This window comes from Cydia pomonella, chromosome 3, assembly GCF_033807575.1.
Source record: "Cydia pomonella isolate Wapato2018A chromosome 3, ilCydPomo1, whole genome shotgun sequence".
In the NCBI taxonomy this organism is placed as follows: Eukaryota; Metazoa; Arthropoda; class Insecta; order Lepidoptera; family Tortricidae; genus Cydia; species Cydia pomonella.
The window spans coordinates 28,010,818-28,035,619 of NC_084705.1; the positions used below are offsets into that span (position 1 = coordinate 28,010,818).

General features: G+C 36.8%; 1 protein-coding gene and 1 long non-coding RNA gene across 15 annotated transcripts in view; one reads left to right on the top strand and one right to left on the bottom strand.

The window, feature by feature from the left end:
* The window catches only part of LOC133516485 (uncharacterized), a 469,629-nt gene that overhangs the window by 160,043 nt on the left and 284,784 nt on the right, over nt 1–24,802 (top strand). The window lies entirely within an intron of this gene.
* The window catches only part of LOC133516471 (multiple C2 and transmembrane domain-containing protein), a 225,741-nt gene continuing 202,129 nt past the window's right edge, over nt 1,191–24,802 (bottom strand). For 5 of the 13 annotated variants that reach the window (XM_061849435.1, XM_061849437.1, XM_061849436.1 and 2 more), the window contains exons 2-16: nt 20,895–21,516; nt 18,136–18,295; nt 15,508–15,659; nt 14,442–14,600; nt 13,528–13,714; nt 12,063–12,259; nt 11,503–11,716; nt 10,909–11,054; nt 9,982–10,127; nt 9,170–9,226; nt 8,487–8,563; nt 7,957–8,063; nt 7,591–7,700; nt 6,960–7,057; nt 1,191–6,376 (exon numbers count right to left, since the gene is read on the bottom strand). In XM_061849435.1, the coding sequence (XP_061705419.1) occupies nt 6,299–6,376; nt 6,960–7,057; nt 7,591–7,700; nt 7,957–8,063; nt 8,487–8,563; nt 9,170–9,226; nt 9,982–10,127; nt 10,909–11,054; nt 11,503–11,716; nt 12,063–12,259; nt 13,528–13,714; nt 14,442–14,600; nt 15,508–15,659; nt 18,136–18,295; nt 20,895–21,352 (2,346 nt within the window). In that variant the 5' untranslated portion in view covers nt 21,353–21,516 and the 3' untranslated portion in view covers nt 1,191–6,298. The remainder of the gene's footprint in view (nt 6,377–6,959; nt 7,058–7,590; nt 7,701–7,956; nt 8,064–8,486; nt 8,564–9,169; nt 9,227–9,981; nt 10,128–10,908; nt 11,055–11,502; nt 11,717–12,062; nt 12,260–13,527; nt 13,715–14,441; nt 14,601–15,507; nt 15,660–18,135; nt 18,296–20,894; nt 21,517–24,802) is intronic. The other 8 variants (XM_061849443.1, XM_061849441.1, XM_061849440.1 and 5 more) reach the window with 4 other exon arrangements.

Sequence of the window (24,802 nt, forward strand, 5' to 3'; positions counted from 1 at the left end):
GTTTCACGGTTTATCAGCAAATTGTTAAGAATCTTTGAAATGTAAGAAAATGGTTCATTATGCAGAACTATCAAACATTGAACATTTTGGGCAATTAGAGACAAAGTATTTTTCAGGGATCGGAAGCCGGTATTTTTTGTATGGGAACGAAAACGGTATTTTTTCGTTCTTTGTTAATTACTTCATTTCTAATTAGGCAATCTAATAATACGAAGTCGTTATCTGAAAACACAACTGAGTTCTACATTTAGAGTATAAAATAAACCGAAATATATGGTTATATCGATGTTTTTGCAAAAAACCGGTTCCGATCCCTGGTATTTATTACATGTCAAATATTGTAAAAGATGTGCTGATATTTGGTCTTCTTGTTCCTCGCGTTGTCCCGGCATTTTGCCACGGTTCATGGGAGCCTGGGGTCCGCTTGATAACTAATCCCAAGATTTGGCGCAGGCACTATTCGTTTTTATGAAAGCGACTGCCATCTGACCTTCCAACCCAGACGATAAAATAGGCCTTATTGGAATTAGTCCGGTTTCCTGTTTCCGATGTTTTCCTTCATCGAAAAGGGACTGGTAAATATCAAATGATAGTTCGTATATAAGCTCCTAAAAATTCATTGGTACGAACCGGGGTTTGAACCCGCGACCTCCAGATTGCAAGTCGCACGCTTTTACCGCTAGGCCACCAGCGCTTATATTTGGTAAAACGGTGAAACGAAAAAATGCTCTTGCTCGGGCCCGACGTCGGGGCGATAGCGAGTGTGGATCTATCGGTCTAGATACGATATTGACGTCAGTATCAAATGTGACGTTTCTTCAAACAAAAACGTCACTTTTAACACTGACATATCCGATTCGTATCGTATCTAGACTTAACATTAAAATTTGATGTATCTTAAAGTTCGAATCGGCCCGATACTCATTTTTGATCACTACCTAAAGATCTGTTTTAAACTATTATTCCCTTTGCGACATGATTAAGATTACCGTAACAAGGGCTAAGCGGTCAAACTCGGTAAATATAAATATTTATCATTTAAATAAGAACTCCAGGCATGTCGCTTAGTAGCAGTACGTCGGTTCTAATTAAAAACCCATTTGCTTGACTTATCAGGTTTGACCGCTCACCACTCGATACATTCTAAGGATAGTTTGAGAGGCTATTTTGTAACACAAATGAAACACACGTTATTATTAACACAAATCATATTCTGTTCGATTTTAAAAAACTTATACATTACATATCACATCTTTTTTTATGCAGCTGTTTTACACAGTAAATAATGTAACGCTGAAACAGTGCTTTAGTGCTAACTTAGTACATTATATAAAATAGTGCTCTAGCCGTGCTCTCACAAAAATAATGTTCTTATCATACACAGTAGCAGGAACTTAATATTTTTTAAGCAATTGACTAGAACAGATAGAAAGCTGTACTAAAGTATTCGAAAATAGAACACGAAATTAAATCAAGAAAAGAAAATAATTTATAATAAAATCAAATTATTAATAGTCGATAATACATATTTTGTTTCTCTTGTCGGCTTCTGAGGGCTTACCGTTAAAACCGAAATTTAAATTTCGTTATCCTCTCTATCACTCTTGAGCATTCGAGCGATAGAGAGGAAAGTAACGTAATTTCGATTATAACGATAGGTCTTTTGACATATTTAATTTGTAATACTAGTTTTAATCGGAGGGTGCAAGATTATCATATTTTAAAATAATAATAATAAAGCGCATCGTTTACAATTAAATAATTATAAATTGAAATGTATTTTAGATATAATTAGCTCAAGATTATGAGATTCGCATATAAATACTATGATTGAAGAAAGAGAGGAATCAGCAGGTACCAAATTGTACTATAATAAGACATTCAGCTAGTATAGATAAAAAATTTCAATTATTTTCCTAGATAGATTTCAAAGATATGACAATATTAAACATCTGTGCTAATGTAGAGGTTAAAATTTCACGTAGCGTCTACTAAGTTATACAGTTTTAAGCAAAATACAATGTAAAGGAATGTAGTTGATAGCAGTGTTGGCCGAACGGTAATTGCAATTGACCATCAACCATTACACATTGAACCGTAACGGACGGTTACAGTTGACGGTTCAATTAGTAATGGTTAATGATCATTGCATTAACGTTTCGGCCAACACTGGTTGATAGATAGTAATTGTTACATATTTACTCCGGTTCTTCAAATCCGTAACAGTCTTACATTTGTTCTTCTTTTTATACGTTATAATGCCTTATAATTTTGGGGTTCAGTCTTCAAACACCAACATAGAACTCCCGTGAGACTCGAACATATTAAAATTATTTTAAAACGACATGTCAAACATATCGAGCGTTTATTAGACTTAATGAATGAGTGACCCGTTTTAAAATAATGTTAATACAAACATGCTTATGGAAAACCGGGGTTAGATGAAGCACTTACTTAGATGTTTAATCATTACACAGCCCTAAGCATTCGGAAGTTACAACATTGACATTACAGCCCATAAAATATTATATTATGTAAACATTGTTAACATTTTTTTTTACATTTATGCAAGCTATAGTCCAACAAATCGTTATCGTCACTGAAAATTGACGGAAAATTAAGAAAAGCTGGGACGTCACATCACCCATACAATTAAAAAAAATGTTGTTGATTTTTTCCAAATTACTTCAGAAACGTGTATCGTGCCCTGCCTCAATTTAGTAAAACATTATCTTTTTTTTAATTTCAATACTTGCAAAATACTAAAGGAAACCTTATTGGCACTGCGGCAAGTGAGACTAAAAAATAATAATTTACAAAAGAATATTAAATTAATGACAGTGAAGGTGAAAAAAACTATTAGTCTATGTTTCTGAAAAAGCGTCAAGTTTATTGATGAGATTGGATATCCGTCATAAAGGTAAAATAACAGTGTTTATTTTGTAGTTAATAATTACTATCTCTACTAAACATTGAGATCGGGACAAAAAGATGGCTAGACAAAAAAATATTTAGACCTACCTACTTATGTTATCTGATTCCATATTTATTTTATAGTTTGATGCTCTTAACGTTTCCTCAAAATATCTATCGGTATTGTAAACAAATTTAGTTACTTTTAATCATTTCTATATACATACATACAATACATCTATAAATTATTTATTACTTACTTTTGAGTTGACAACTATTTGTTTAAATTTTCAACAGTAACTTAACAAAATGTCTAATACATATAACATTTGATACAAAATTTGTGTAATTTTTATTAAAATCCCTATCTATATCTTTAATATTAATTTATCGCTTTTATAAATTTTACTTTAAATGCAATCTCACTAAATTATTAATATAGCGTATAAGAAATTTCTAAGATAACTTTGATACTTAAAATAGGTATAAAAATCAATCTTAAAATTAATTTCGTATCTAAATGGAAAACTTTGGAAGAAACGGACTTTTGCCACTGGCACTGGCAATGTGCGATGGTTCGGACAAGACTATTTGGCCCAAGCAGTGTCCAGACGGGAAAACTTTTCGCAAAACCGAAATAATTTGCCAATTTAAAAGTGTGGAATTAAAAAATAATTTAACTCGCTTCACACTTGATTCTATAAAAAAAATGTGACCGATCAAATCGGGAGGTGCGGAAATCATTTTTTTATGCATTTCTTTTTTATTGTTCACCATAAATCTAAACTTGGTGGTTATTTTTTGTACGTCCAAACGCCTTCATTCATACCTATGGTTCTGTTTGATCAGCTATAATTCATCTGTCCGTCTTTCTAAAAAAAATCGAATTTAAATATGTCGAAGCGTGGTGTGCCTTAACTAAATTGAGAAGGAAGTTTAACTATAGAATTCAATTTCTTCCGCACTGCCGGTGTGGCCATGCACTATGCAGCGTGTTAAGATAAATCTACCATTGGTAGTAAATTAAATTTAAGTCCTGCTAGCTGTGCTGCTATCATTAGAAAAAGGCGGGACATTAAGAAGCTTAGTCTGGAAAGCCATTTCGTCAGTAGAAAAGGCGGCAAATTTAAAAATTGTACGCGCGACGGTCTTTTTCTACTGACGAAGTTGATTTGCCAGATTATAGTTTATAATAATTGAATTTCCCGCTTAATTCTTGTGACAAAAGTTGACCAGACTTAACACATTATACGTTTATTCTTTTCATATCAAACCTATTTTTGGATTATATATTTTACATTAATTACATATTAATATTTTCTGTCCGATCCTGCTCATTTCTTTTAACATTATTTGTATTTATATTATTCGATTATTCACAATCAAATTGTCAATCTAAACTGACTACCTAAACCTAATTTGTGTCAATAATTTGAATTAAGTAGAATATCTAAACCTTGGGAAATGAAAATATATGCGAGATCGTCTCTATGTTGTTAAATAAGTGTTGGAAATATTGTTGTTATTGTAACTCAATAATAATAACATTAATAACATTCTACTATTAAAGACCTTTCTGACTACCGCAGAAAATGTCAAGTTTATAAATAGGTAAACGTTCCATGGTGTAAGTAAAAAAAACACAGATTAAAAATTAGGTAGAAAAGTTCTTCAAGGTCACTTTATCATGTTAAAGTATTTGGGATATAAATCCAAATATGTTACTGTAAGTGACTCTTTTTATGCCCTTTTGGTTTCGTTGGTGGTGCACTAATATGTAGTATTGCCCTAGACGCTAGCAGTTTGGTACGCGATATTGAACCTTATATGCTTTTACTTACATGAATGGCGTGGTGTCAAAAAAGTTTTGATGTAGAGCGCTCAAAAAGTTAAACATGTTCATGCGATCAAGCTGATAAATATGACAAGAGATGATTTTATTATCTATCTATGTGGACGACTTTCGGGTAAATTTATACAAATTTATGCACCTTAGATTGAATTAAATACAAATTGGTTTACAAATCACATACAAATATTTATATTGCATGGAATATATTCGAGGTCATGAGATTCTTGGAATACCTTTTGAAATGTTTAACAAAAAATGTTTACAGGTAAAAAAAAACTAGGAGCTATAATGTATATACTGTTTAAAAGTTATATGAGATTTTTGTGCTAGTTTGTTAACTACCCCATTGATTGCTTTACGCACGGATCTTTTTTGACTGGGGCAAAAAACTATGTTTGAAAGGCCACAGCCAACCATAGACACCCGAAGGACCAGAATAAGTGGCATCAGGGTTAATGATTTCGCTAGGCATGAATTCTGGTTCGAGTTCGCATGTCTATGATAATTTATTTATCTGTGAAAACGCTTAAAATTATTGGGATATTGAACACATTTAATATACCATATTTATGGGGTACTTACTTTGGCGAGGTAATTCTTCAAGGTGTGTACTCTATGTTAGGGCCGGTACAGACGGACTGCAACTCGACGACTGCAACTTGTATGGGAACTGCACGTCGACGTTGCAGTTGGAGTGCAGTCGGCATGCAGTTCCCATCCCATACAAGTTGCAGTCGAGTTGCAGTCCGTCTTTACCGGCCCTTAACCTTTTGAATGCCAAATACGTCATTTCACGTCCTCGGAGATTGCTCCGCACGCCACGACGTCGAGGGACGTTTAGTAACGGCAACACTCTTAACTATCTTTATGTGGACCTTGTGTCTATGCAATAAGGATTATGAATAGTCACTTAACAGTGTGCAATATTTACCGCCGCACGAGGCGTTAGGGGCACTTAATTTGCATTGCACTTGGCACTCAAAGGGTTAATATCTTAGATAAAGAAACAATAAGACGCACAAAGTGTAACATATTGTATCTATGTCTATAACAATTGTATCGTTCGTGTCATCCACGATGACGCGCAGATTTGTCAAACCTAACCCTTAATAACATGATATTACGAGTCAAGACACACGTCGTCGTGAATGACACGATCTATAGATAGACGTGTTATGACAATCGAATTAAGTAGTTGCTGTACGGCGCCATACGTTTTTTTTTAATAATAATTAGATTGTCAAATTTAACACATTCACTGCCAGCGTCCCGCTAGGTGGGCTCTCTGTTCGTAGGCACTTTTCGCTACAAATGGGTTTCTTCGTGTGACTACGAACGTAGCGCGTAGCTCGCGCTGGCAGTGAATACGTTAACACTTGAAAATCTAGTTTTATCGCAATATTTTGCACAATTTGCACCACTTAGTTCGTCCTAATATTCCTTAATACATATGCAAAAGCCGTGGCAAGTTTCCTAAAGTCTAACCCTCAACTTGGCGACATAGTCGGCGAGCCGACGACGCAAGGTGCCGCGTTATGACGTCTTGTGCTTCTTGCGCGCGTCGCGGCGGTGCTCGGCAGAGGAGTGGGGTTTCAGCTCGCGGCAGTCCAGCTGGAAGGAAAAGTGGCTAGGTAAGGTTTCTGTTGCGAATGCCAACAGGCACGTTTGGCGTGGACCTTGGCGTCGAGCTTCTAAGAGATTTTTGCACACCATTATTAGGGCCACCCCACGCTTGCGTCTCTCAAGCATCGACGTCTAGTCAACTCTATGGCTGCTGTTCGACGCAACGTTGTGACGCAACTGCGCAGCAACGCCATTTTTCATAGCGCGGACTAGACGCCGACGACGCTCAAAAGACGCTAGTGTGCCGCTAGTGGGCAGGCAGCATACTAATATTAGTTTGATCATTGAATAATATTTTTTTAAATAAATATATGGGGGTCGGTCGGCATCAGCGCCGAGCTTGCATGTTCGGGGAAATTATACCTTTGAGATTCTAAAATGTTGTACATCTGAAGCATGCAAAACCCCCATACATTTATTAAAAAAATACCAATGTATGGCGGTCAGCATAATAAATTATTTATTTGTCGTGAAAGAATTAGATAAGTACTTACCTAACTTACATTTTCACTGGTTGAATGTAAATATTAGCTTATATAAAGTGGACACTTTAAAGTAATATTGAACTTACCAAAGTCTCATCGTCCGGAACCCTCGATAGCAGATCCAAAACTTCGTTGTTCGGTATCGTGTGTGGCCGGAGGATTTTGCGTGTGAATTTATTTATGCCTGTCGAAATTAAAATATTAATATTAGTACCTATGGCCTCGCTTATCCAGACCCTGGCTCATTAGGAATCAGGTTCAGTATGAACTCGGCACGAACGACGGTAGCATTTAAGGAGGAAGGAGGTAAGTTCACTTGGCGTAAGGCACCCACACCCAGTCGCAAAGTTGCATGGAAACTTTGATTATGTGTACACGCAATTTCGCAACTCGTTGTATCTCGCTGCCCGCAAAGCAGTTACTGTTATGTTTATTAGGCGTATTAATCTTATTAGAATTTAGCGAACACCTGGATAATAGGTAGGTACTCCATCTGTTTATGCCCGTCCAGAATAGCAAGGAGTACTGCATAGACTGTAGATATTTACATTATAATTAACCCTTTGAACGCCACGCCTTTTATATACAACCCGCCATTGTAAACCTTAATTGGAATGCGTGATGGTTTATATTAAGTTCACTGTAACCACGCGCGTTTGTGGCCGTTATTGGCGTTGAAACGGTAGGTACAAAATCGAATAAAACAGACAAACTTACCCCACGCCATGAGCAAGTATCGCAGCGGTATCACATAGAGAACCACCATCGCTCCGAACAGCATGATGATGGCAATGTAACTAAGATATGGCACCGTGAAGTTCGCTAAACTGAAAAAGAATTGAAAGGTACAGTTCAAAGAATACCATTATTATGCATTAAGATAAACTTTACAATTTCTTAATTAGTAAGTGAGCAATGTCGCTTACGTAACGCTATTTTTCCAATACTGAGAAAGCTATGTTGGTTAACAAAGGCGGTATATTCTCGAGCTTTACGGATTTGCTTGAGACAGCTGCTATACAAGGCAAAAGCTTTACGTAAGCGACATTCTCGTGGAATGCCCCCACATCCCACATAGCTTACTTTTTAACAGCTTCTCCTAATGAAGCGACGTAGCCGATCGCATTTTGCACCGTTTGCGTCACCTCCTGTATTGCTTGCAGTCTCTCTTTTAGAGATTTCTTCTCCTCCTGCAGAAAACAACAAAAGATTAACAAAAAGAATAAACCCTTCTACTGACCCTATACCTACACTAAAACAAGTAGGTAAGTAAAGGAATAAACTGGAGTAGGAACTGACGATATTAGGATTTAGGAGACGGTTCGCCAAATGAATAATCCTCCTACTCTACTACTCTACTAGTCTTTTCTTTTTTAGCGGTACTTACTGGTGATTTCAGTTATATTTACTAGCTTTATTATTTACTCTAGAAAACGGGTCGCGTGTATAATTACAGGTGCAACAAGAGAGCAAAGATATTTTTTTCTGCAAATGCCGATTTTGAGTCCCGAATAAGCGAAATATAGGTCAGAATCTTGATCGTAACAAGGGACTAAAGCACGAGTTGACACAAACAGTTCTACTGACAAATGTATAAGTAACAGGAAGAATACCTTATCCACTTCTTCCTCGTCATCTTCCTCGGCTAGCAGGTCTTCGTCGTCCACTGGTTGTAGCAGTGGATTGCCCCCTGGTTTGCAAAATAAGTCATTTATTTTATTTTTATCATCATGCTTCAATGATGATATTCTTTGGCAACATTTAAAAGACACAAGTTTGGTTAGACATTGCTTGTTTATTTTGTTAAATTAAGTCTTTACTTACTTAGTCAGAAACCCCGTTGAAAAAAGCAAAATAAGCATTGTAAGTACTATTAACCTGGTTGGGTTGGGAAAGCACCGAAAATACACCAGCCGGTCTAGCCAAGGTGACAATCGCTATCGCTTCGACAACGAAACGCTTTGTGTTTCTCTATCACTCTTCCATATTAGTGCGACAGTGACAGTTGCGTTTCGATTGCTACAGAGCGTAAGCGATTTGCAAGTTGGATACGCGGCCGGCAAAGAATATTTAATATATTTATTCATCTTAACCCTTTGAACGCCACGCCTATTAAACACGAATAATTCGTCATCATAAACCTTATAAAAATAGCATAGCATAGGTTAATATGAAACTGTAATTGTGCGCGTCTATGGACGTCTTTGGCGATCACAGGGTTAAGATTAAGATCGATTTTATTCCAAAAACAGATCATATAAAAATGCCGCGTAGATACCTTTATACAGAAACTTACTTATTCTTGGCAAATACGGCTTAAATGCTTGAAATATTCTGGTGTCTTCGTATTCAACTAAAAATAACAATAAAACAAACTAAACAAATGGAAAAAATGCACATAAAAAACAAAAAAAAAACGGAATCATGGAACTTCTCGTATAACGGCCTCTCCAAACGTCACCGATAATCGCATGCGATTTGCAATAGTTGTAATTACATTGCGGCATTTAGTTGATCGATTGAATTCGTTGCTCCTACTTACGTGCCAATTATACATTCACACTTCATCAGGCCTGATATCAGGCCCAACGTCGGGCCAATCGTTAACAATATTTGAATTGAAAAAAAAAATGGTTCATATGCAAAAATATCAAACATTGAAAATTTTTGGCAATTAGAGACAAAGTATTTATTTCTTGTATGTGCTGAAATTCCGTGAAATGGAAAACGATAATTAGGCCCGACATCGGGAATAATTTAGGGCCCGATATCGGGAAGTGTGGATGTAATTGGCGATTTAGCCAAAAATTATCTAAAATCGCACGTCATTTGCCAACGTCTGTAGAAGCCTTAAGTGAGAGAAAAGAAAAGAATTAATAAAATAATTATCAACGGTAAAAACTCAAAGCAAAATGATTATGAAGGTAAATAGCTAATGATCTGTTAGGTCTTTCCTATGTTAATTTAATATTATACCACACATGTATTAAAATTTGTAATAAATTATTTAGAATCTAAAGCTAACGCGCAATGTCAGATGCTTTGGGTATCGCTACGCACGACAGACCCCTCCTTCATAATGAAGGAAAAAAACGGCCCCAATCTTACCAGTGAGCCTGTAAATAAGCCAGTTCCTAGTCAAGAAGACCAGCATGAGGAAGGGCAACATCCACATCTCGTAGTAGTAGCAGAAGGCGAGCCACACCAACAGCCCGAAGAATGAGCGCACGCGGGACTCCCATTCAAAACAGTCTCTGGAATAGATAAGGAGATAATTCAGCCTATATACGTCCCACTGCTGGGCACAGGCCTCCTCTCATGCCCGAGGGGGCTCGGGCTATAGTCCCACGCTAGCCCAATGCGGATTGGGGACTTCACATACACCTTTGAATTTCTTCGCAGATTTATGCAGGTTTCCTCACGATGTTTTCCTTCACCGAAAAGCTAGTGGTAAATATCAAATGATATTTCGTACATAAGTTCCGAAAAACTCATTGGTACGAGCCAGGATTTGAACCCGCGACCTCCGGATTGAAAGTCGGACGTCATATCAACTCGGCCACCACCGCAACTTTTATACATCATCGGAATGCTCTGAATCAGCTTGGAAATGAAGCAATAGATGATCGAAATCTTGACTAGAAAGTAGCGCTTAGTTGTACACCTGATCCGACAGTTCAACAATGTTTTAGTTGTAGGTACTGGGTTGTACTACACTTTTATTTTCCACTCACTGATTGGCTGATACACAATCGATCTCAGCGCAGTAAGTGTATTAGGTAACTTAAGTACGGTCTTTTAAAAATAAGAAAGGTTATTTATTGGCTGCAGAAACTCATCTTGTGAGGCTCTTTTAAGCGTTAATAAAACGCCTGGGGAGAACATAGGTACCTACACAAAAAACAAAGAACCAGACATAAAAAAGGAACGTCCACCTTCGAGATCTTGAAGTATGTCATAAATGCTTATATATGATGACATATAGAAGACCTTAATACCTTGTAATAAGGCTTAAAATTGGTTATAGGTACTCACTGTAAAATCTTCCCAATCTCTATAAACCACATGATGATGGCCTTTAGTCTCATGACGTTACGGATAAAAAGTTGTCGCTTGAACTTGGCCTCTTGGTGCATGTACTTCGGCTCCTTCGGGTTTATCACTCGGATTGCGGCTTTCAACTGTTAGTAATAAAATAACATGAGTAGGTTCACTTATTATGATGGGTTAGATCTTTGCGTAACTTTTGATAGTTCGTAGGGAGGATTAGGTATTGCTTTATCGGCACATCGACAATCCAATATTTTTTTAATGGGTGCTTTTAAATAAAAACATTTAAATTGATTATAGTATTTATGCAAGTACTGTAGAGTGCATATTCTACAGTCAAATTACCAGATATTACGAACGCTTTACAGCGTTCGATATGTCGCTACTATTTACTAAAACTATGCGGTCATCAAATTTAATTAAGATAAGAAGAGTCAACCTGATGTTATCGTGAGATAAAGTAACAAAAATCAAAGATTCCAGGTTGCATATTAATTAGATTTTCGCTTTGTTCGGCAGAACAACATTTTAACGTTTTATGAAGAAACTGCTTCTTTCGACACTTCAACTCATTCCCACCTGGTTCCATATCACAGTCATTTCCAGCAGTATCTGCGGGTAGTTCCCCTTCGCCCTCGTCCTCATCTTCTTATCCTTCAGGGCATACCACCGCTTCTCCCCGTTCCTGATGCTGAGCAGTGGTACAGCCAGCTTGCCCAGAAACTCCACTTTGTGGTCGTGGTCCTCGTCGTATACTGTTAGCTCGAGGATTGAGCTTATGTCCTTCACTGTGCTGGAAAGGAATTGTGGGCTTAGTTTTGAGGCTTTCAGAAGATTGGTTTGGTTGGATTTAAAGTTCTAGTAAATCTCGTTCAGATTTATTTATTGCCAACTGTTCTTAAAATCGACTTGTTATAAATGTGATAAAACAAGTGATACAATCTGCGCTCGGTGCATGGCGCGGTGCAAACACTCACAACTTTTCTCAATACCAAAGTCCACTGTACTCCGTGCGGGACAGCAGCTGGGAAATTCTCTAACTCCATGACGAAGGAGGGGATCGCACTTAAGCCTATCAGCGACAAGATTCCTTAGTATGGAAGAGAAGAGAGAGTAAGTTTGAATAACAAACAACTTACAAAGTAAAGATCTTCATCCAGTTAGGCGCGAGCGTCTTGTACTCCGTATGAGTCTGTAGCCGGGAGTTACCCAGCTCCAACACGCAGAAGGGGTCAGACTTGCCCCCCAAGTCGGCGGCAGCCAGGCCCTTCGCTCCGTACACCTTTACGCAGAGCCAGCCGACGCCGCTTGATTGCTCGTTCAGATAGTACCATGTCTGGAAATGAGGTATATTGTAAGAAACCTAGGTACAGTAGGTACATGCGTATTATGGACGCGTTTTTCGTGGCTGTAACTAGTCTGTTTCCATGTAAGCTCAAGCCAAGTGAGCTGCATACATCCGTCTAATTCTGTCAATAAATTGTGACTGTGAAACAGACTATACGACATGACAAATTTAGGTAATGGATGGATTCGTCTATAGAATTGTAATAAAAGTTGGGTAACTTCGTCGTGGGTTTTATGCTTACGAAAAATATTTATAGGTTCTTTACTTGGATACTTAACCTACCAATAAGTGTTAGGCAAAAATAGGTAATTATAACAACATTAGCCCAATCCGTTGGTGGGGTTAGTGGGGTCAGTACTATTAATTAGCTGAATTAAAGTCTTAATAAATTTACTCGCAATCTGTTAAATGGGGACCTGGGTATATATATATATATATGGGGGAGTTTACTTACATATATAGGAATATTGCAACTTAAATCAAACATGTAATTACGAGTATGTGATGTCCTGCATTATTGTAGGCACATTATCTGAAGACGCGAGACCCATACTTCTATTCTGAATCAACCTAGACCTTGACAAGGTAATATCGACACCGCTACTAAAATAGCCGCTTTGGCATCATCTAATAAAAAGAAAACGTGATGAATAGCTGTTTACTTATCCATCAATGAAAATAAAACATAGATCATTGACCGTTAATCTTTTTAATGGTTTTGTTAATCCTTTTAACGGTTGATTGATAGTGACTATTTCAATGAAATTGATAGATTGTTTGGACACAGCTACCTGTTACTTACCTATTGAAATACCTAGATAGTTTTATAAGGTAGTCAAACAAGGAACTCCAATACTTAGCTCATCATGTCAGTTTGTCTATCGTCGGGGATAATGCAATACCGCGTAACGAAGAAATTTAGCAAGGTCCAACTTCCTTGAACGTTGTTTGAATTTCGAACTCTATCGACTTTGTTTTACGCGGCATTGCACTATCCCCGACGCTATGTATAATTGTATATATCTGTCTGTTTGCAGGTACGAGCAGTAAACATAAGTACGGTTTAAACAAACTCTGTTAATAATTTAGGTTTTATGTGTAATCTATAAAGAACAGTGCAGTGAAGTGCAGAAGTGGGTCCTGAATATTGATATAAAGACATGAATAGGCATTTATTTCTAGTTATAGTATTCACATGTTTACTTATAACACAATGGCTTCGTCTACACAAAAAAAGGGGTAGTAATAAGACTCACGTATCTCTTCTCTATAATCTGTATATCTCTCGGGTTCTCCTTATAGCTTGTGAGGTCCGTGATGGTTTCGCTTTGCGTGGTCCCACTGATGGTAAGCAGCAAGAAGATCTGCCCATTCCCATCTTCAAGGTCTTGCCACATACTGTGAGTCTTCTCGCGTTCTAGGCGGGACAGGTCTATTGTACACCTTAGAGGATATATAATGTGTGAATTTACGTTTAGAAATGTAACGTAGGAAAATAGTTTTAGTACCTTAACATAACAAGAATACTCATCTCGAAATAATGACGTCGAAATTTCAATGATAATAAACTACACAAATAAAACATTTATCTCAAACATCCCCGGAAATATTTATGATATGTTCCTTATGACAAGATTATGATGAAGTTGGAATTTCGTAAAACATTACAGTAGGAGGCCTGTATTGTGGGCTTTAAAGTACGTTAAAACAAAAGAGTTATTTTGATGGCGACAATTTATCCTTGTCTTCGCATTACAATATCTTTAAATTAATCCTTTTTTCAGCTTGCGTGGAACAACGTATAATTTACTAAAGCAGAGGTAAAATAAAATATCTTACAATTACGTTGTTGGTTTATTGTATTTGCCATGACGTAGGTATATCGCCCGAGGGGATAGCCAAACAATGCACTATTGATTTCCCGATCTGATGCATGATTTGCAGAATTAATTAACAATGATATATTTTATCACATGAAAAGGCTCTCGATACGGTGTTCTCATCTGAGATTGAAATTGGATTATTTAGTTGGTTTTCCTCACAATGTCATCGAATAAAAACTGATAAATATCTCCATTAGGAATCCAAACTAGAACCACCGGTTTGAAACCCAGGCAAGAACTACAGGGTCTACAGGACGCCTTGGGTTGATATGATGATGATAACCTACCTTCCCAGGAAGTCGTCCTTGGTCTGTTTGTCCTTGTCCCATACAGTGACTTCCAGTATCTGCTCCTGATCGTCGTAGAGATGAAGGTCGAACTGCTCCAACCACGACGGATGTAAGGACTTCCATACAACCTTGCTTTTGTATTTCTCATTACCTAACCTGGAACCATAAAGATAAATGGCTGGAAATATTTCACCGTAATCCCTACTAATATTATAAAGGCGAAAGTAACTCTGTCTGTCTGTTACTTCTTCACACTTAAACCTCTGAACCGATGTAGATTAAATTTGGTATGTTTTGGTTGGTTGAGGCCTAAGGAAGGACATAGGATGATGAGGATGGTTTTTCTCAATCACCATCATTATTTCACGCAGATGAGATCGCAGGTTACATATAATATCATACATAAACTGCCTCAGTATCATAAAGTGCGGATACTCTAGATCTTCCAAATACATATAACATACATTATGATAAAGTTCAAAATGTTGATAAAGTATACAATCCAGACGTTTGAATCCAGATATAGTCAATTTGTAACGTGAGTACAGATGCCGATGTTAAAGACTCTCCATCAAGCTGAGGACCACAAGAAGTGGAGAAGCCTATTGCAAAATTTTTATATTTTCGTCGAAGCCAGGGTCCGAGTCTCGATAGTAAAGAACCAATTTAAGATTTTTTAGGCATTTACGGGAGAGGGGTAATGATCCCCGCTCTGGGTCTTGGCTGGTCCAACAAGCTGCCATCGCCAACAGCGTGGGAATGCGGCAAGCATAATGGGAACTTTTGGGTAAGGCTTGGTGCAGGCTGGGGATGGGCCTGGATGGGCATTAGTTTATAGATGATTCGGACAAAGCTTGTACAGAAACAGATTTTTTATTTCTGAAGGAGACGTAATTGATTAATGCTTACCTTTTAAGTAAGAACAGTAGGGGTACCTGGACCTCGGGTCCATATTTATGACCGGGTGGCTTTAGGCTTCCACCAGCGCGGTAACCACCTGTCTCCAGATTTGAGCCTTAAGCCTTCTTTTCACATCGTTCGTGTTTCCTTTAGTAATGCTTACCTAAATTTACAATAAGGGTCGCTAGACCTCGTGTCCATGTCCATGGCCGGGAGGTTCTTGGCTTCCACCAGCACGATGGTGACCACCGAGCTCCAGATCTGAGCCTTAAGTCTTTTGTTCACGTCGCTCAGACGCGTGTTCTTTAATAGATACTGAAAACAAAATAGAAAAATTGTAAACCTAAATCAGGTCAAAGAAATATTTTAAGTACCTGTTGCTGGGTGGCTGAGTTATAAACAAATGAAATAAATAAATATTATAGGGACATTATTACACAAATTGACTAACTCCCACGGTAAGCTCAAGAAGGCTTGTGTTGTGAGTACTCAGACAACCATATATATAAATATAATATACAAATACTTACTCAAATACATAGAAAACTCAGAAACAAATATCTGTGCTCATCAAGGGGATTCGAACCCAGGGCCATCGGCCATATTACTAGATATTGATAACTATAAGAAATTCCCAAAATTTAGGACATTTTACTGTATATTTCGAGGGGCATTTTGAATTCAAACCGAATAGGTACATTTTCCGGGGAAAATACTTACACCTAAGAGGAATTTAAACGGGTCTTTGTTGGGAAATTTAAGTACAAATAAGCCGTTTCCATTGCTCAAGTGTATAGCGTACAAACATAATTAAACTAATTCAATATCGTTGGCCAAGTTGTTACAGGAAGTTATGTCAGATTAGTAAAACCACGAAAACAGGATAAAAACGTAAATAAGTCAACTTTTACAAACGTAAAAATTACACAAGTACGTTGTTATTAGTAACATATATTTATTTACATGTAAAATTATACTACTACTTTGTCATATTATGAAAACCATAACATTTAGGGTCTGTTTCACAAAGTCTAAGTATTGGGTAGTTTATTAACAAAAAACTGAAACTTAGCACTTTATTTACTAGTTAAGGTTATTTGAAGATTGTGAAACGCAACGATGACTTACTCAGGATTTTACTTGGACATTGTAAAACAGACCCTCACTCTTTTACCTCGTTAGTACCAACTGAAATACATGACATGCGCCTAAATACATTCTTAGAGCATTAACTTACGTACCAACATTTATTTCACGTGCCCCTCCCTCAAAAATCGGGAGACTGTTTTGTACAGAAAATTACAGACAAGGCGTCTTCAGTTGTTTAAATTTACAGTTAATTCTAGTCGTTCATATGACCTTTTAACTTTTATAATGTCGTTGCCCCACCCCGTCGTTTTATTACTGCCTAAGTAAAGCAATAACATATGCCATAAAACAGTTGAGAGAGATTAGCCGTAAATATAAAATTACCCTTGCCAGGAAAAGCTGTATAAAAGTAGGTTTTTTGGCTCTTTGAAGTATAATTGACTCTGTTTTAGGAGGAGAGACACCACTTTTGCCTTTAAATAAGGTTGAAGAGGCCAATCTAGAAATAGCGGCTGAAATTCTATAATAGGTATAGCTTTATACCTTTTATATTTACGCTGTGTTCACCTATAATTGGTGACGCAAATAGAATTAAATAGGACAACGGTGTGGTGGTAAATAGGTGGCCAACAAATATGTGAATTCCCGTTGCCAGGGAGGATGTGGGCTTATGCTGATCCATTTTCTATGGGAGGGTAAAATTTTGTAAATAAAAGTTGCTCAGTATAATCCCAAAACCTCCCTGGCAACGGGAATGCACATATTTTTTGGACACCTTGTATATTAGCTTATAAAATGTTGTTGCCACTGTTGGTGATCCTTAATAACAAGATTAAAAAAAAATTAACTAGCAACGATGGTCTTAAGGGTAACGAAACTCTTTAGCATTTACTATCATGTCATTATTAGGCTTTTAAGTGAAATACTTTACTAGTATTATTTAAACAAAGATCAAAGACACTAAAAAGTATTTGCTCTTGTCTCGTAGAAATATTATATTTCTATCTGTCTGACTGGAATAACTATACTAATCTAATTATTCCTATTTAATTTAAACACACGAACGGAATAAAAAATAATCGGACAGACAGACGGACATGACGAATCTATAAGGGTTCCGTTTTTTGCCATTTGGCTACGGAACCCTAAAAACAAGTCAGTATTACCAATACTTTTACTCTATTATACTACCGCATCCATAAGTGATTAGTTAGTGATCATTAGGTGCGTACAGTCAGCTGCAGAGGTGACCCCCCCCCCCCCTACATACCAGCAGTCTATGCAGGAGGCGTCACCTCTCTTTGCAGCTGACCGTCAATTTAGCAGTATGGAATAATGGTTCCTTAAAACATATTTACCTATCCACGCTGCATGTTAGTACTGTACATACTGGATGGGCCATGCGTGTTAGTAGGTACTACCAATAAACCTCGCTGCACTAACCGCTGACTCCTTAGTTAGCCTCAAATATTTAAAATTTAAACTAGCATAATAAGGCGGAAGAAGCACCTCCATCATCTCTCAACGGAAAGGGTTGCTGGAAGTTTTCGCTATTTCCAACACCTCACGGGAACCCCAATCAGATGTCCTGGTCCTCAGTTAACCTAGAGACGACCCGTAATATTCCAGGTCTTCAAATGCAGAAAGATAATCCACAACATCCATGCATGTTAATTACACCCACGCCCACAATCCGCAGTACCCTATGCAGCCTATCGCCTTTTTCCTTCAGCCGAGGGAACCGGTTGCCGAGCCTCTCGATCAGCTCCGTGCAGGTGCTGAAGGCGGGTGGAATATCCAGATGGTTCTGTAGTTCCCGGGGTGCGCCCGGCAGGCTTCCGGAGCGCGGGCGGGGTCCTGGTCTGAGGATATAAATCCTTCGTCAACATTGTGTACAAAGACATGTAGAAATTTTACAATAAGATTCTATTTATGACTGAGAATAGTACATTGTGCAACGAGGGGGGTAAGAGAAATTATGGATACGAGGGGATTAACAGAGATGTGAAAAATAGTTTATAAAAAGTATTTAAATACAAAATACAAATACTTCCTTGATATACTATTTCAAATGCAAAATACAAAATAGTTTTCAAATTTGTATTTCAAATACTAAATACAAAATAGGTATTTTCAAAATGCTTTTTTAAAATACAAATACTTTGCGATAAAAGGTACTCTTAAATAGTGAATACCTAGTCTGAATTGAAAATTTAGTAGGTATTGCTCGGAATTTACAAGTTGGAAAAGCTTTCTTTATTCTTTAAAAATAGTGTGTGTAACCCTAGAGGTTTTCAATAGTGGCTTATTGTGTTAAACCCTGTTTCAAAAAATTCATAGTGAATAAATAAACTAAAAAAAAAAAAAAACAGAAAACACATTATTCAGGAACAAATATCTGTGTTCATCACACAAATTAATGCCCTTACCAGGATTTGAACCCGGGACCATCGACTTCATAGGCAGGGTCACTACCCACTAGGCCAGACCGGTCGCCATAAAAGAATGAGAGAGTTGCAAGGATTGTAACGTCAGAAGAGACTGTAACTCCTACTTACTTTACCTAATAAAAAGTATTTTGTATTTTGAAAATAGAAAATAGGTCCCAAAAACTATTTGAAATAAAATACAAAATAGTTTTCTTTAAAAGGTATTTAAATACAAAATACAAAATAGGTATTTAGCATTTTGTATTTGCATTTTAAATACAAGTATTTCAAATAAGTCACATCTCTGGGGATTAAAGACCCGAGTTTGCAATATTCTTACCCCCAGAGTTACACACAATGTTTTTCATCACACTTGGCAAGAAGAAACTAAATTTTAAGCGAAATAATTCTTAAATACGGTAACATCCGCCATTTTGTAATTTCTTGGCAGGTGAGGCATCGAAGGCACAGACCTTTTCGGCATTCAGCCACGATTGACTCACTAGGGAATTATAGTTTTTTTTTCACAATCCATAACTCCCGCGGGAACAAAATAGGCCTTTGTCCTTCAGCACACCTGCATGAAATAAGAACTTTTTTGAGGTATATTTCGCGTCAGCATGCCCTACACGCTCTCGCGCGAGGTTTTCCCGCTGTCTCGGTCACCAAATCCCGGTTTTTGTGCGTGGTATAGACCAACTAGCTGTATCTACTACGATACAGCTAGTTCGTCATTTACGAGGGAACGAGCTTCTCCATACAAAGTTAGTCCCCATTTTCCTCTCTGGATAATAACATTAGAGAAAGTATGTTTACACAATTTGATGTATTGACCATGGGTATGATCCTTCATTTCACTGTTTTCGAATTTTTGGTCATTATAAGAGTTAGGAGCGAAAATAGAATTCCATGCACACTTTCAAATGCTCTTAAAATAATAAACAAATCGAAATAAAATAAGTTTTTGGCAAAAATTTCCTTTTTGGTACAAGCTTTTATCGCTGACTGTACTTTTCTTTCCACAAGTAACTAATACTCATCGTGACAATTCCAGATATGGCCACCTCCTGTCTCCATCATCAGATCATCTCGATGGTACCATAATATTGCATTGTCACCCGACTTACATATGTATGCAAATTTTCAGCTTCATCGGAAACCGGGAAGTGGGTCAAATTTAACTTGCAAGATTTGATTACAAACAGACAACGGTCAGGTGAAAGTAAATAAAAGCTTGTAATAAACTCGTTAGTTGTGGTAATATACATCAAACTGTGTCAAAATATTTTTAATTATATCAATACCTATGATCCTGCGAAGTAACCTCCTTTCTATATTATGTCCATATATTTTTCAATTAATCGATAGCTAAACAAAATGTACGGTGTAATATTTACAATATGATTCCCATCAATCAATATCCATTGCCATCCCAAAAGCAACATGTGTTATCGTAAACCGGCTCACCAAATAAAGCTAACGAGTTTTTTAACGATGCATTGCATACCATAAACTTTGTTAGCTACGATACGACTCAATAATACAAACAGAGAATACCAAGATGACTCATGACAAACCCGGCCAAACCCAGGCCGGTACCGCAAATTATAATTTGTTAAATAAAATGAACTACTCAAGTATTGTCATATGTCTGGTCAATACTGTCAATAGGCAAATGACATCGTGTAGCGTGAAACACTCTTTATATTCCTCAAACTGTGATAACTTTTGCCATCATAGAAAAATAAGTAAGCTTAGAGTACATACATGGATTTCATTACTTCATAATATTATGTTAGTATTGTTAGTAGTATGGAACGTATGGTTAAACTTATGATTAATAAGTTTTAAACTTGCTTAAAACCTATTACTTCTTAATCTTAAATCTTAACATAAATTAGTTTTTGCTAAGCTCGCGCTTGAAACTTATTATTAATGGGTTTTGTCTATATTTGGAAAGAATACTCTAAGCTTACTTATACTATGCTCCCATTTAATAACGTGAATGAAATAGATGATTATAAATTCTTACCTGGCATCTTCAAAACGGTCGCAGGAAGCACAGGAGTCACTAGATCCTTCACATTCGTCACTGTCGAACGCCAAGTTAGTCGCCGATATGCTTCTCCTTGTGAACAGAACATTATTTTTTTCCATCCTTATAAAGCCTTCACACGCTTTGATTGGTTCCATTTCTGTTGGATCAACACATTCATCAGCTTGATCAACTATAAAACGAGGTATCGATTTTTCTCTCTCGTTGGAACTTATAGATATTTTATCGATGGAACTAGCATCATCTTCTCTTGAACTTCGATCTCCATCGAGTGAGCTCTTTTCACTCGATATGTGAGAAACAAATCGTGGTAGTTTCGATTGTTCTATTTTATTGTGTACTCGGTCCTGGATATCTTCTACTTTGTTTTGTATCTTCTCTTGGATTCTGATGAGGCGATTTCTCAGGCGGTCTATTTGGTTTTCTTTCTCCATTTTTAATTAAACTTTAGGCACAGTATTTGAAGATTCAATGAATTATGTAGAATGTTTAGCGGGACGCACAGCATGCATTGTTTCAATTATTTTTCACTGTGAATGTTGAGATTCTTTTACATTGTTTTAATCCTGGTAGGTCATTGTCTGGTCGGCATTGAGTGCTATGTAAATAGGTGGCTATAGTTTTATATAACAGAAGACCAACAAGCGTAGAGTAGGTAAACAATAAATGTGCTATTATTTCTTAACTACTACCTACAATACCTACATAGTGATGGTATTCATTCAATATGGTATCGATTGACACTTTTAGCTAACGATGATTATTACTTATATACAATACATACATTGAAAACTAATTGGAATAATAAAAAAAAAAAAAAAAAAAAAATTGTTTATTTCAGACATGTGTCCATATAAGTATTAGTAAAACTTAAAAAATAAAATAAACTTAAAAAGACTAGGAAATATAAAAACAGACTAGGGAATAATGAATACCATATATACATATTAAAAACGAAATTATTCTAGAATAATCTTGTGGTCATATTCCATTCGAGTACCAATGGGAAGCCCTATTTACAAACGAACGCACCACACCGTTAAAATACAGTTCGTAATGAAATTATTGCACAAAATTCACCTTAAGTTGTTATTTATTCATGATTATTATTTAATTTGAATACAAATAATACGAGTAGGTACGTACGGTATTATTCACTAACTCTGCAGGAAGTTTTGCATGCATAGACATAATCAATCAGTCTCATAGTTTTCGCTTTTATTTCGCATGAATATAACATTATGTTCTTAGATCAGCTAGAGGCGTTAAATGCTGAAACACACCGCATGCGTAATGCAGCACAGTAAGTACATAGCGATGTACTTACTTAAAGCAAGCGTGCTTTGCGTACCTACTCATAACAGTCAGTTCAGGGAGCTTGCAAACTTAGCACATTCTTAAGACACGGTGTTTCCAAATCGAGAAGTGTGACATAAACAAAAAAGAATAAGAAAAGGAATGTTGGTATGCGTCCTCTCGCTTTATTGTGTATGTTCATTCGATGATGTTGACAATTTCATGTGTTATAAAAAGTGATCGGCATGGACGGTGCCACACCGCGGGATTCCGAACAACAAATGTATGTATATGGACATGAATTGATATGACTCAAATAAAAAACAGTTTGCTTTTTTTTATGAAAGCATACGAAAGATATACTTACCCTGATTTGTTAAAACTGCCGAACCTCAGAATTTTCGTAGTGGAACCGGCTAATGGAAGGTCTTGTACTGTACTCTGGTACTGCCACAGACCAAAGTTACCAACACAGATATAAATGTAAATCTGAGGTTACCAAGGTACCGTCAATGACCCAAAAATTACTTATGGTGGTTACTCTCACCATTTACGGAAGGGTAATTCTTTAAAATTCCTGAAACGTGTTTTTTTCATGAATTTAACCTGCAATTGCTCCTTCTCAAAGATGGCTTGGTGAGTATAATCATATGGCGGTTTACTACGAACGCGTATTTCTGGAATGTTTAGAAAACTATAACAATTCATCAATCGATAGCACCTAGTTTCGGAATTCCACGTAAATGTTCCAACACTTGAATTATTCAATAGTGAACCGTACTGTTAGAAAATAAGGTATGTAATTCAGCAAAATTTAAAATATATTTATTGCATTTAAGCTAAGTGCTTACAGTACTCATCCTTCGGAATAACTGGTACCACTTTGCTGTTTTTACGATTTTCGCAAAAATAAAACAATCTGTCAATTTCACGTTTTCTCAAAACTTGTCTGCGAACTAGAGCTGTAGGTAAATATTATTCTTAGCATCTATTATTTTATTCTTCTTTGTTGACACTAGCATCAGAAAGAGCACTGAAAAGTTTAACGTGAACTTAATGGTTGCCTAAAAATATGTGACCGCGACCGGTAAAACTCACTTTAGTCGCTTGCCATAAGGGCTATAATCTATGCTACGGTTGACTTTTTTAAAAACTAGGAGCGAAAAACAGATTTCACAAATTTATTCATGTTTCTAACTATTATAATAATTAAATATTTGAAAAAAAATCAGACGTAATCATTATTGATGTACAAAACATTAAGGAAAAATATTTTAAATACCTAATATGTTAATATCCAGAGAGGAAAATGAGGACTATGTTTGTATAAATAGGTGATTTAGCGCGGGTACTCCGCTTTCCCCTTAAGGTACCATACGTATACGCGTCACGTCCCCGACAAAGTAGACCTTTTTGTAGAAGGTCCCTTGAATGCAGTTGCTATCCGAATGTAACCTTTAGTATGCAATCGACTGTTGTAATTGTAAGGTAGCGTGTCCGGAATCCACGAGGGACTAAGTCCATATTCATATGGAAACTAACACACCTGTAGTCAGAGTTGAAAAATAAAACAATCGACACGTTCGTGTACCGATTGTTGAAAATGAAGTTGGTAGCGGATATATTTTTGTTTCTATTTCACAAAACCTGATCTAAGAAATTCCCAATTAAGTTTGAAGTTTTGGTAATACCTATTTTTTGATTAACTGTCAGATAAGATGATCGATTAGACTAAACTTTATGACTATATATGTGGTTTTCTATTAGAGAAGGGTCCTTATGTTTCATGTGCACGAGGACCCTCTGATGGAAGCCACAGGTAGGTACTTATTTCATATTAATTAGATACGTACACTACGTAGAACACATGACCCGTCAAGTACTCGAAATGTTTCCGGCGCCAAAGAGAGGAAGAGGAAGACCCCTCCAAACATGGATAGCTACTATAGAAAGGGACATGAACGATGCAAACGTCACATCTAGGACAACCCAGGACAGAGCGTCCTGGCGAAGAAGGACTAGGAGAGCCGACCCCAAATGATGGGATAAGGCTAGGCGGAGAGAGAGAGACACTACGTAGGCAACCGAATAAGCGGATACCTTTATCAATAATCTTCATAGATCACTTTTATAAACTATGACATCTTTTGTTTACCGGGTAAACATCATGACGTCACTGTCTAAGTGTCCGTCATCTTACGTCAGCTAAGTATTATCTAAAACTCAGTTAATCCGGGTTCATATATGACATATGTAAATTGTACAACCGTAGCAAATATGAGATGTTCTATGTCAGATACAATAGTTGTCAATCATACGTCACACGCCATACTATGGTTTTGTCAAACTCATGTCAAAGTAGAACGAATTTAAACTATTAAAAATTAAGGCTGACTATTCTAGTTTAACAAGCTCTTATTTAATCTTCTTGCAATGTTTGTAACTATGTAAGTTGTCTTCAAAATTTGCAGACTCCGACAGAGAAAGAAAGAGAGAGAAGATTCCGAGACCACGGGGACAACGCCGTCCTCGAAACGTCGGAGGTATTTAAACCTTAATTTTACGCCATTAAGTCCCGTTTTGAGTCA